The sequence below is a fragment of the Anolis sagrei genome, chromosome 5 (genome assembly GCF_037176765.1).
Source record: "Anolis sagrei isolate rAnoSag1 chromosome 5, rAnoSag1.mat, whole genome shotgun sequence".
Taxonomy (NCBI): Eukaryota; Metazoa; Chordata; class Lepidosauria; order Squamata; family Dactyloidae; genus Anolis; species Anolis sagrei.
In genome coordinates, this window is record NC_090025.1 from 113,274,990 (window position 1) to 113,287,528 (window position 12,539).

The window sequence follows — 12,539 nt, forward strand, 5'->3', positions numbered from 1 at the left end:
ACTCCCTGGGGAAATTAGATCAGCGACATCCCTCCTTTCCTTTAGTACAAAATTGAAAACTTGGATTTGGGACCAGGCATTTGGACATTCTGGCAGCTAAAGAAAGGACTTGACGATGGAATTGACAAAACGGAATGGAACTATGGAACTCTGAACGCTGAACATGAGATTAGTTTTACTGATTGTGTTACGTACTGATTATTTTAATTCGCTAATTGTTTTAACTGCTGTTTTGTATGTATGTATATCTTGTGTAGGCATCGAATTTTGCCTTTTTTTGTAAGCCGCCCTGAGTCCCCCCTCGGGGGTTGAGAAGGGCGGGGTAGAAGTACCAGAAATAAATAAATAAATAAATAAATAAATACATGAGACTAAAATAGAAGAGCAAATAAACACAGAAATATGACCCATGCATAGAAATATTTTAAATTAAATGAAGAAAGCAAAAGCCTGGCCTTATAGAAATATCACTATTGTTAAGACATCCAGAAGGATGAGCACATATGTATAACAGTGAAAGAATTCCAAAGTCTTGATGCAGGCAGTGAGATGTCCTGTGTCATCTTACCTTCAGCCATGCCTGGGCCATAAGTGGGATACAGAGAAAAACCTCTCTAATTGAATGTGGAATTTTATATAAGTCGCTTTGAGTCTCTTTGTGGAAAGAAAAGCAGGGTATAAATAATAATAATAATCATCATCATCATCATCATCATCATTATCAGGAGAAATGAAGTAAACTTCAGGTATCCTGGATATGAACCATTTAGGGCCTTAAAGCTAGATCACCAACATTTTAGCATGTTCCTGAAGGGAAAATGGCAACCACTCCATACTACAGAATAGGCATAATCTGCCTGATTTTATGGCTAGAAGTTTGTTATCATTCTTGTAAGTCCATCCTGGACCAACTGCACCTTCCAAAGAATCTTCAAAGGGGTCTGAGTAGTGTATACTTAACCATTTGTGTGGTTATAGAACATCAGTGGTCAAATTCAAAGGGCTTAGTAGCCCTGGATTCCCCTGTCATCATCTGCTGAGATTTCACACCAAATCCATTCACCTCCCATGGCTTGTAAACTCTGACTTCCTCTCTCAGGAGCTGTTTTTTTCTGGTTTCTTTTTCTAAAACCTTAAAATGGCTGAAAGTAGGACCAGGATAGGGCTGTTTTTGAGTGGTGAATCAGGACTGTTTGACATTTCAAGGAGAATGAGGAGAGCTATTGGAGGGATACGTGAGTGTCTGGCCATGCCGCAATAGATGTGGGATTATGCTGTGCCCACTTAACTTGAAAAGTACCCACAGAGAATTTGTTTAACTTTACATTACAACTTGTCTCATATATATTAGGCCTGAGTAACAGTCTCGTCAGCAGAAAGAAGTATGCTGAATTATTAGTTAGTGATCTGAAATTAGTGGTGGACTACATTGAATCACGTATTATGGGAGCTTAATGTTTTTCAGGGGAGCAACCAGTTTGCACATGTAGAGTTAAAGATCTGCTTAAGCATACAGAGAGGAGTGTAGAATGCCCTGTCTTCCTTTTCTTACCATTTATTGTCTTACAAATTTTTCACACATTTGTGAAACCATTAAATGTTGTGACAATTGATAAAATGAAGCATCTTTCTTTTATAGGTGTAATCCCTTTTCATGGCTTTTCAATGTATGGTAAGTAACTATTCTGCCTTGCATCAGAAGCAAAAGTTAAGTATGCTTCATCAATTTAAAAAACGTTTATATTGGGTTGTTGTAGGTTTTATATTGTAGATTATATTGTTGAAGCAATGTGCTTGAGATGTTTTTGTTGTGCAACTTGTGATTCATGCATCCCCTGTATGGAAGGCTATTTGAATTTATATTGTCATCATTTTTAATCCTGGAAATTTGGAGGAAGCATGGGTGGATTGCTGGTCTAAATTCCAGACTTCCGATGTATGTGGTTACTGACATATAGGGCCAGGGAGTTATTAAATCCAAATTTTCTGCTTTGAACTGGATTATATGGCAGTGTATTTATTTTATTTATTTATTTAGTGTAGATTAATATAATCCAGTTAAATGCAGGTGATCCGGATTGTATATGGCAGTGTAGATGGGACCCTTTTATTAGATCTGCCCAACACAATCTTTTTGCCTTGGGGATTTTTCTCATTACTGGAGGACAATTTTATCCTTGATTCTGCAGCTTCTTCCATCCATCCAGTGGTTGACATTTCACAAAATCACAAAATTTCACAAAATTGTGTATCTACACCTGATGGAATGTGCTTTCATATGAATCTGGCTGAATTGCGAGGCTTCAAAAGTGATCTCATATAGGAATTGGTTTTTGATTCCTACCCGCATTATAAAAATCATTGTCTTATTGTCTCCAAAATGAAAAAGGTAAATTATCTGTCGCCAAGGGGACATGAACACACAATATCTACCATATATACTTGACTATAAGCCAAGTTTTTTAGACCTTTTTTTAAGCTGAAAAGGCCCCCCTTGGCTTATAGTCAGGTCAAGGTTTTTTATTATTTTACTCTGTTATTATTATTAGTATTATTATTATTATTATTATTATTATTACATGTATTGTTTTATTCTATTATTATTATTACATGTATTATTTTATTCTATTATTATAATAATAATAATTACATTTACATTATTTTTAATATTATTATTACATTTATTATTTTACACTATTATTATTTTCATTACATTTATTATTTTACTCTTTATTATTATTGAAACGAGACATAAGCACATTTACATTGAAGCACATTTACTTTTTATTGTTATAACATTTATCATTTATTCTATTATTATGACATTTATATTTAATTCTATTTGTTATTGTTACATTTATGACTTTAGTATCACTCTTATTATTGCATTTACATTATTTTTACTCTATTATTATTACATCTTTTATTTTACTCTATTATTTTTGCATGATACGGAAGCACATTTACATTGAAGAAGGTTAGAATTTAATCAGAGTTGGACAGTCTTAACTTACAGTTTTATGTAAATATTCAAAAATTAATGTAATTTTATTGCCATCAATTTTTATTTTGAAAATTACCAGTAGCTGCTGCATTTCCCACTCTCATCTTATATTCAAGTCAATACGTTTTCCCAGGTTTCTTGTGGTAAAATTAGGGTGCCTTGGCTTATATTCGGGTCGGCTTATACTGGAGTATATATGGCACATTCTGTTTCTGCAAAGAAAGAAAATGCACATTTTGTTTTACTTTTTATTGCCTTTTTCCACTGAGCTATTTTTGCATTTTACAGGGCTTCTATAACATGTCTTTTCTCCTTTCAGTTGCTCCACTTTGTTTTCTCTACAATGAACCTTCCAGGTTATATCAAATATTTCGAGAAATATACGTCCGTTATTTCTTCAGACTCCATTCCATCTCTTCTCATCCTTCTGTAAGTTTGCTTTGAATAAGTTTAACTTGCACCACCTGTTTTTTAATACTTGTATACAGTAAGGTAAGTAATCACATTCCAAGAGATTTAGGCCAGAAGGGCAGTATATAAAACAGGAAATGAACAAAGAAAAATAGCTTTACATTTACTGTATTATGAAATTTCAGAACACAGTGAAAATACAAAGACATTTTACAGGACTTACATAAAATGTCTTTGTTTGTGTACTTCAGTAGTATTGATCATATATTCTGCTTTTGACATATAAACTCATGAATCTGCTTAACATGGTTTATTTCTCTATTTTGCCTGGTATTGTCAGTTTTGTATGACAGTGATAGTGACAGGTCTTTGGCAGATCCTTTTCCCATACTGTTTGGTTCCTTTAACTAGAGGTGCTTCCGTTTGAACCATGAGCTATGAAACATGAGCTATGCTTCCTCTCCAGTTTCAGAATTACATTTGACACTTTAAAGAAGAACATTAAAAAGTATGCAAAGGGATCTTGTAGAACTTCAGAGACTCACTGAGAGAGCAAGTTTGGAGCATAAACTTTCGTAGACTACATCTACTTCTTTGGATGGACATTTCAAAGAGGAACATAACATAAGATTGTATGGGAGCAAATCCCATAATTTTCAGATTCATGAAATGTTGTTAGAATATATATGGTTCTTTAAAGTACATAAAGTGTTTCTAAAATACCCCACTTTGTTTCAGAAAGATATATACTTTTTAAAATAAGAAGCTTTACTACCTTTTAAATATGCAGATGTATATGGATGCAGAAATGGGAAGACAGGTTCACAAGTAAACTACCTGCTCCATTATGAGTGATGCTCAATCCCATTATGAATTTTACCTTAGTTCATAATAACCCTGCACTAAACATTTGATCTTTTAGTTTCCATCCTCTCTTCCTTTCCCAAACATGATCACACTTACTAAATTATGTGGGAGGATGGAAAACAGTAGCCAAGACTAAAGGTGAGACTTTTTTAAGCATGGGAAGGATTGTTTCTTTTTTTAAAAAAAATCTGCAAAATGAAAACAGAAACAAATTGTCCCAGATCCATTCAAATCATGATAGGTAATGTTGCCCATCACGATCTACTTCCTGGATTTGTGGACATTATCCATGTCACAATTGGTTTTCATTGGTACAGATTATTTTATTTTTATTTAACGAGGCAATATTCACAGCCCACCTAAGTGGTATAAAATTAGTTTCACGAAATTCTTGCTATATTAACTGTATTGTGCATCTTTTTATTGCAAATTTAAATGCTGTATTACAATGTGGCCCTATATTCTGATACAACTGCATCTTCTCTGTGCATAAATGGCAATATTTCAGTGTGAAGACGGCAGTTTTTGCTACCCAGCCGCCTACTTGATCCCTTTTTCACCCAAACACCACACAGATGAACAAGAATAGGAAATTTATTGAGGAAAGAGTGTCTAATATAAAAACAGTTGCAAAATATATCCATGATCTAGATTTCCAGAAAGTTAGCAAAAAGCAATGACCAACTCTGAATAGGCATTCCAAAAATCACTTAAGGCAAAAGCAAGAAACTGAAATCCAAGGGTTGTTGCACTTAAACTAGAATTATATCCAAAAGCTTGAAAGCATAAACATGAGCATAATCCAAAGTCTTGATATTTGAACTTGACTATAATCCCAAGGGATTGACACTTGAAACAAGATTTGTAATCCAAACAGGAGGCATGAAACTTAAACAGGAAAACAAGATCCAACCCCAAGAACAGAATTCCCAATTCTGTGCTCCCAAGACAGGCAACTTGACACATGAAAATCCAGCGTTGCTCTCCCCACCGAACATTGACTCCAATTCCTTAAGAATACTCCCCCTTGCCCATGACATCACACTTTCTCACGTGTGGGTTCCCTTTGTTTATCTTTCAGTCTCAGGCAACAGCGGATTTGTCTCTATTTCACACAATCCTGCTGATCTGTAAACACTGGGTTATCTGTAACCCTCCTGTCTCCTCCTTATTTCTTTCAGAGTCAATCCTTGGCTGATTCTCATGAGAATCACTGCCTGTTTCCCCGACAACATATTTACCCAAAGCATTCCTATTCTCCTGGATACTCTTTTGCTTTCCCCCCACAAAACATCAGGCTCAATCAGAAAATCCTTGTCCTCATCGTTAGAGGCTTCACAGGCCTGAATATCAGTTTGGGTTGAGATAACTGATCTTTAATTTGTGCTTGGCCATTGCTTTTGTTTATTCATTCAGTCGCTTTGGAGTCTTCAGGACCTCATGGACCAGCCCATGCCAGAGCTCCCTGTTGGCTATGGCCACCCCAAGCTCCTTTACAGCTATAGGCTAGCTTTATCAAATCATTCTTCTTATTTTTATTTTTATTTTATGTTTTGCCTGTTGCGTATGCATTTAAATCCATGCATTGACTGTATTAGATATGTTTTTTTTTTTAAAAAAAAAACCTATGGTAAAATGTATGCTTTATGTTATTTTTAAGGGAATTGTATCGTTATGTTTATTATTTGAGACTCTTCTTCAAACTCATCTACCACAGCTATTTTATCATCTTAGAGAGATTGGAGCACAGCCGTAAGTATTTTTTCTTAATTCTGGGCACAGATCTGACAAATTGTTGTTGTTGTTGTTGCTGTTGTTGTTGTTGTTGTTGTTGTTGTTGATGATGATGATGATGATTAAGCATCCAAAGGAACTACTGTGAGTTGAGGTATATGATGGATATTTTGAAAAATAATTGGAACCATCTTAATTTCTCTTAAGTCTCCTGGCAGTTATCTGCCACCACCCCCAGTCATTTCCTATAGCATATGCAAAAAAATAAAATAAAATAAAAGTATGAGAGAATAGATTGTACAACAATATAGTGTTGTACTATCCTGTCATACTTTTGATTTTCTGCATATTGAATTACACATGTCAGCACTAATCTATTCATTCTGCTTTCAAAATCTTGAACATCCTAAAGAATCAGCGGAACTTCTATTATATGCTAGAATAACTTTTATTTAATCAGTGGTAGTGGTAGACATAACAGTTTAACAATCCTGTGCATTTCAAATAATAGTCCCCCCCCCCCCATAATGTAAAAAAAATATTCTGCCTTTGTGCTACTTTACTCTCTTGAGTGTTCTTTGAAAGTATTGATTGGTGGTCCAATACCTGTTTCAAGAGAGAGAGGACTCACATTAAGTTAAAGATTTCACTAAAAATACTTTTGAATTACAGTGGGGCAGTGGAGAGAATTATGAAATATTGCATAATATTGAGAATCTAAATGATACCAATACAGCCAGCATGGTGTACTGATTTGACTGTTGAACTATGGCTCTGGGAGATCAGGATTCAAATTCCTGCTGAAGCCTAGGTAGCTATTGAGTGACCTTGGGCAATCCATATACTCTGAGCTTTAGAGGAAGGGAAACATAAACCCCTTTCGAATAAATCTTGTCAAGAAAACCCTACAACAGGGTCTTTAGAAGTTGGTGTTGACTTTAAGACACATAATAACAACAAATTTTACCAAAGTCATAAAAATGGGGGATGCCTGACTCAACAGCAATATGTGTGAAAAAGATCTTGGAATCCTCATAGACAACATGTTATGTTTAAGTCAACAATGTGATGTAGCAGCTAAAAAAGCCAAAGGGATTTTGGCCTGCATAAATAGGATTATAGTGTCTAGATCCAAGGAAGTCATTCTGCCTTGGTTAGACCACACCTGAAATACTGTGTCCAATTCTACGCAGCACAATTTAAGGGAGGTGTCAACAAGCTGGAAGGTGTCCAGAGGAGGGCGACTAAAATGATCAAAGGTCTGGAGAACAAACCCTGTGAGGAGCCACTTAAAGAGCTGGGCATGTTTAGTCTGCAGAACCAAAAGCCTTAAGACAGAACCCCATGGATCTATCTAATAATATTTCCATTTATTAGTCATTTTGATAATCAAAATATCAATAACAGGTAGAGTTGACATCTCCCTGCAAATGTAAACACCCACAAACATGCAGAGGCTCATGTATACTTGTCCTAAGGGCATCTTCTCTGAAAATTACGGTTAAGAAGGCAACATTTTCCAGCTGTTTCTTGAATTAAAGAGACATTCATATAATTGTTAAGTCACATGGCAAAAATCTATACTGATTGGATATTGGCAGGTAATAAAATACTGTGTTTTTTCCCCTTATTTCTTGTAGTCTAAGAATATCATTTAAATGGATGGTACGTGCATTCTCTGGTTATCTAGCGACAGATCAACTCCTTCTTTTGTGGGACAGAATTCTAGGATACAACTCTTTGGAAATCCTTGCTGGTAATGAAAAACGTCATTTGTATGTGCTGTGTATTTTATACACACAGAGAGAGATCCATGTTCAGTACATGATGTGGGCTGCTCTTCATGGTATAGTGTTAGATTCAACAGTTTTCACTCTTAAAATTTTAGGTATTCGGAGTGGATGAGGAAGAATGGAGCACTCTCCAAATCTCCCTCCTACTAACATATCTAGTACAGTACTTACCATTCTAACAGCTGCCTCAGCTGATAAATGGTAAATTAGTTATATTAATCCAGAATCCTATATTTCATAGCACTTGGCAACTTTCCATAGTGCAAGGAACAAGAAGTTTGTGGCCGTCTTTATTTCTTCTCTCTTTTTTCTTGAGGAAATTAGGTGTTGCTGGGGTAGGAAAGTGCTAAGTTGTCACAATTGGGATCATATGTCTTGACTGTTGTAGATATCAGAACCAGCTCCTGCTGTTATTAGACAGAGATATCTGTATATATTGGGACGGGGTTGCTGTGAGTTTTCCAGGCTGTATGGCCATATTCCAGAATAATTCTCTCCTGACATTTTGCCCACATCTGTGGCAGGCATTCTCAGAGGTCATGAGGTCTGTTGGAAACCAGGACAAGTGTGGTTTATATATCTGTGGAATGTCCAGGTGTGAATCTTGCATTTGACTGCCTTGATTAGCATTGAATGGCCTTGCAGCTTCAAAGCCTGACTGCTTTCTGCCTAGGGGGATCCTTTGTTGGGAGATGTTAGCTGGCCTTGATTGTTTCATGTCTGGTATTCTTTAGTTTTCTGAGTGTTGTTCTTTATTTATTGTCCTGATTTTAGAGTTTTTAATACTGGTTGTCAGATTTTGTTCAGTTTCATGGTTTCCTCCTTTCTGTTGAAACACTTGCTTTGAAGCTGCAAGGCCATTCAATGCTAATCAAGGTGGCCAATTGCAACATTCACACCTGCCCCACATAGACAAGAGTTCTTTCTCCCACCCTGGACATTCCACAGTTATATAAAACTCACTTCTCCTAGTTTCCAACAGACCTCACAATATCTGAGGATACCTGTCGTAGATATGGGCGAAACATCAGGAGAATGCTTTTTGGAACATGGCCATGCAGCCCAAAAATGCACATCAACCCACTGTTTCTGGCCATGAAAGCCTTCGACAGTATATTAGGACTGATTCATAGACAGGCTGGAGTGAAAGTAGATCAAGTGGAATTCTCTGCAAGGCACAGATAAGTAATTCATGTACTTTTGGATTATTCCCTTGTACCAGTTGATGAGCTAGGAGGCCATACTCAGACTTCTTTTCTGTTACAACTGAACACTCCGTTTCCTTCATTTTTTACATGCCTTGCCAGCAAGATTTTTTTTTATTTCACACTGAAACATTTGGGAATGAGATACAGAAAATTACTTATAGAGAGCGTTTAAAAAAAACAAGAAAAATGTCAGACGAAAAATCTGATCATATTAGCATGTCTTTGCCTTCTGATTTAAAAAGGAAACAAAATGCAGACACTCCAATGAAGGAAGCTTTGCCAACTGCAGACCAGGAAAATAAATTGACCAGCCCACTCAGATGGCTGCAGTCCAATAAACCTCTTGAGATAAATAATTAGTATTATAAAGAATTTTCATCTCATGCGGTGAGATTAAATTGAAAGGTTTGAAACACAATCATCTCCCAAACAACAAAATTGCCAGCAAAGAAAGAAACACGAGACAGTTAAAGTGGTGAAGAAGATTGAATTCCTGGATAAAATTTGGAAATGTGAGTTATTTCTACAGTTGGGACTGATAACTCATAATGTCTATGATAAGAAATTGTTGAACATTGCTCAGGGCTGCTATGTAGGAAGTGGGGAGGTTCCAAGGCGGGTGTAGCTGAAATGCGCAACCTCTCTACACAACCAAAAAATAAAAGCAATCTGCAGCATAGACACAAGAATTAATGGAAAAGTCAAATATAAACAGTGCTTTGGAGAGAAGCAGTGGAGCTTTGAAACACAGGCTTTGTTTCTGACATATTTAAAAGCTATATCAGAAACAGTGGCATTGACACAACAAATAGTGCAGATCCAGCCATAATGATCTGTTTCAACAATTTAATATCACTACCCATCTTGATTCATTAGCAGAAGCAAGTGGAGAAAATCATGAAGGTTGTATGTTTGTATGTCCTAGTGCTGATGTAACATCTGTGGGAATATCCTCTGCAGATAAGCTGTTTGACTTCATGACTCAGAGCGAGAAGATCTTTGTGCTCTCACAGTCATTTTAAGAACCATTTTCAAACATTTAGACCTCTCGTATTGTTCTGGTTTTTTTTTTTTTTTTTACTTCTGCTAATGATTTTGCTGATTTTACTTGGGACTATTGCTACAACTCACTATGCACCTTAAACAAACCAATCGCTTGGAAAATCCTTTGGAAGAATGTTTTAATGCTGTGGAAGACTGCACCAGGGAAAGCATGCCCTAATTCCATTGGTGTTAGATACCAAAGTATACTGTATCATCTTGGCAAAATATTTTGTATACAAACAGTCCCCGGGTTACGGACACGATGGGTTCTGTAGGTTTGTCCTTAAGTTTAATTTGTATGTAAGTGGTTACAGGTACTTTTGTAAAGTGTTACTCCAGCCAGGAAAAAAAAGATTAGTTTTAGATAGCATGGGAAAGGGTTGACACCTCTGTAAACTTTGTTCTATGTCCCTGTTCAGAAAATTTCACCTCACTTTCTATGCCTGTGAAAATAGGAGATAAAGCTTTAGCGGAGACACATTTTCCCCATGATAACTCTTTCAGTTATGAACGTCCTTTCCTAGGAGTAGATTTCTTCTCACTTCCTGTGGTGTTACCCTTGTTATGTAACTAGGAGTTGTATGTAAGCCGGATGTTTATAACTCAGGGACTGCCTGCATATATGTATGTATGTGTTTGTTTGTGTGTGTGTGTGTGTGTGTGTATTTGTACCTCACCTGAAGAACTATGACTGTTGGGCATTCAAAAAATATAGTAAGTAATCAAATGTCAATTTAAATATATTGGTTGTATTGCCTTTGCATTCAATGTTTGTAGTTTCTCTAAAATAAAACAGGCACAAATTAAAAGGACTTAATGTTGTGAAAGTGACTGTATATTTCCCAAACAAAATTATTCTTGAATTGAACTTAAGCATGGATAGACCAAAATATCTTTATCAACTAATTAAAAGACCTTCAGTCTAAATATTGTGCATTCTTTTTCAGTTCTGGCAGCTGCAGTGTTTGCTTTCCGAGCAGTCAATCTAATGGAGGTGACATCACTGGCTGCAGCTGAAGTAAGGATATGTTTCAGTTAGAGAATATGGAAATAGTTTTTGACATGTTGCCAACCACAGTAATTTAAGCTTCATGTGCACATAGTAAGCAAGATGAGGCACTCTGCCGAAATTCTTCCATTAGGTAAAAATTCAGAGGATGTTATGAAAATACATAGCACATGAAACTTATTTTACATGTGCAAATATTTTTTTTTAAATTTGTATAAATCCTGTTCCACATGTGACACCAATTTTAATGTATGTAAAATCTGTGCTGCTGTTCTACAGAGAATTACAGAATGCCTCATTTAAAAAGAGGTGTATGGTAATATGCTCTTCCAACTGTTGAATTTCAAGATATCATATTTAACACAGTGCAAGTGTATATATGTTTACTCAGAAGTATATCTCATAGCATGCATTCATTGAAATGTCTAGCACCAATCCAGTATAGTCTATTTATTTAAGAAATTTATATCCTGCCTTTCCCCACTCAACGGCCCAAGGCATGTTAAGGCCATAAAACATACAATACACAAGTTAAACCCAAGTTTATTGTATGTTTTACTTGGTTACTTATTAAAACCATAAATATTAGACATGCTGTAAATGCTAATAAAGCTCCGTAAAATAAATTATACTAACCCAATTGTATTAAACAAACCCTAACCATTTAGTATTCTTGAACTAGGATCCCCCAAAGGCTTCCTTGAAGGTTTTAAGGTACTTTGATGTTAATAGAGAAGATACAGGTCTAATATCATTTGGCAGGGCATTCCAAAGGGAGCCACTTCAGAAAAGGACCTCTCTCTAGCAGTCTTCAAATGTAGAGTGTCTCAAATGTTGGAGGACACTAACAATTCCTCACTGGGATATACCGAGAAACCCTGTTGCCTAGCTGCCGATCTTTGAACAAATTGGAGTTTCTGGATTGTTTTCAAAGGCAGCCCCACGAAAAGTGTGTTACAGTAGTCCAGGTGGGATGTAACCAGGTCATGTACTACTGTGGCCCTGTTAGACTTTTCCAGGAACGGTCGCAGTTGGTGCACCAGTTTAAGTTGTGCAAAAGTGACCCTGGTAACCTCTGCCACATGTGCTTCCAGGTGTAAGGAAGAATCTAGAATCATCCCCAAACTGCAAACTTGAGCTTTAAGGGAGAGTGTGACCCCATCCAGCTCTGGTTGTAACCCTATTCCTGGATCCATCTTACATCAGACCAGTAGTACTTATCTGGATTCAGTTTCAATTTGTTCACCCTCAGCCCATTACTACCTCCAGGCACCGGTTCAGGTGCAGCATGGCTTTCTTGGCATTATCTGGTGAAAAGGAGTAGTAGAGTTGTGCATCATCCGCTTACAGGTGATATCGAATTCCAAAACCCAGAATGATCTCTCCCAGCAATGTAGATGTTAAATAACATCGGGGAAACTGATCAGTTCTGCGGGACCCCATCTGGTTCATGAATTAGAGTAAATCTG

The 12,539-nt window shown here is 36.4% G+C and overlaps 1 protein-coding gene across 2 annotated transcripts in view; it reads left to right on the plus strand.

The window, feature by feature from the left end:
• TBC1D19 (TBC1 domain family member 19) overlaps positions 1-12,539 on the plus strand; it is an 89,657-nt gene that overhangs the window by 65,636 nt on the left and 11,482 nt on the right. For both annotated transcript variants that reach the window (XM_067468998.1, XM_060777858.2), the window contains 5 exons: positions 1,640-1,672; positions 3,324-3,433; positions 5,943-6,034; positions 7,657-7,772; positions 11,009-11,079. In XM_067468998.1, the coding sequence (XP_067325099.1) occupies positions 1,640-1,672; positions 3,324-3,433; positions 5,943-6,034; positions 7,657-7,772; positions 11,009-11,079 (422 nt within the window). The remainder of the gene's footprint in view (positions 1-1,639; positions 1,673-3,323; positions 3,434-5,942; positions 6,035-7,656; positions 7,773-11,008; positions 11,080-12,539) is intronic.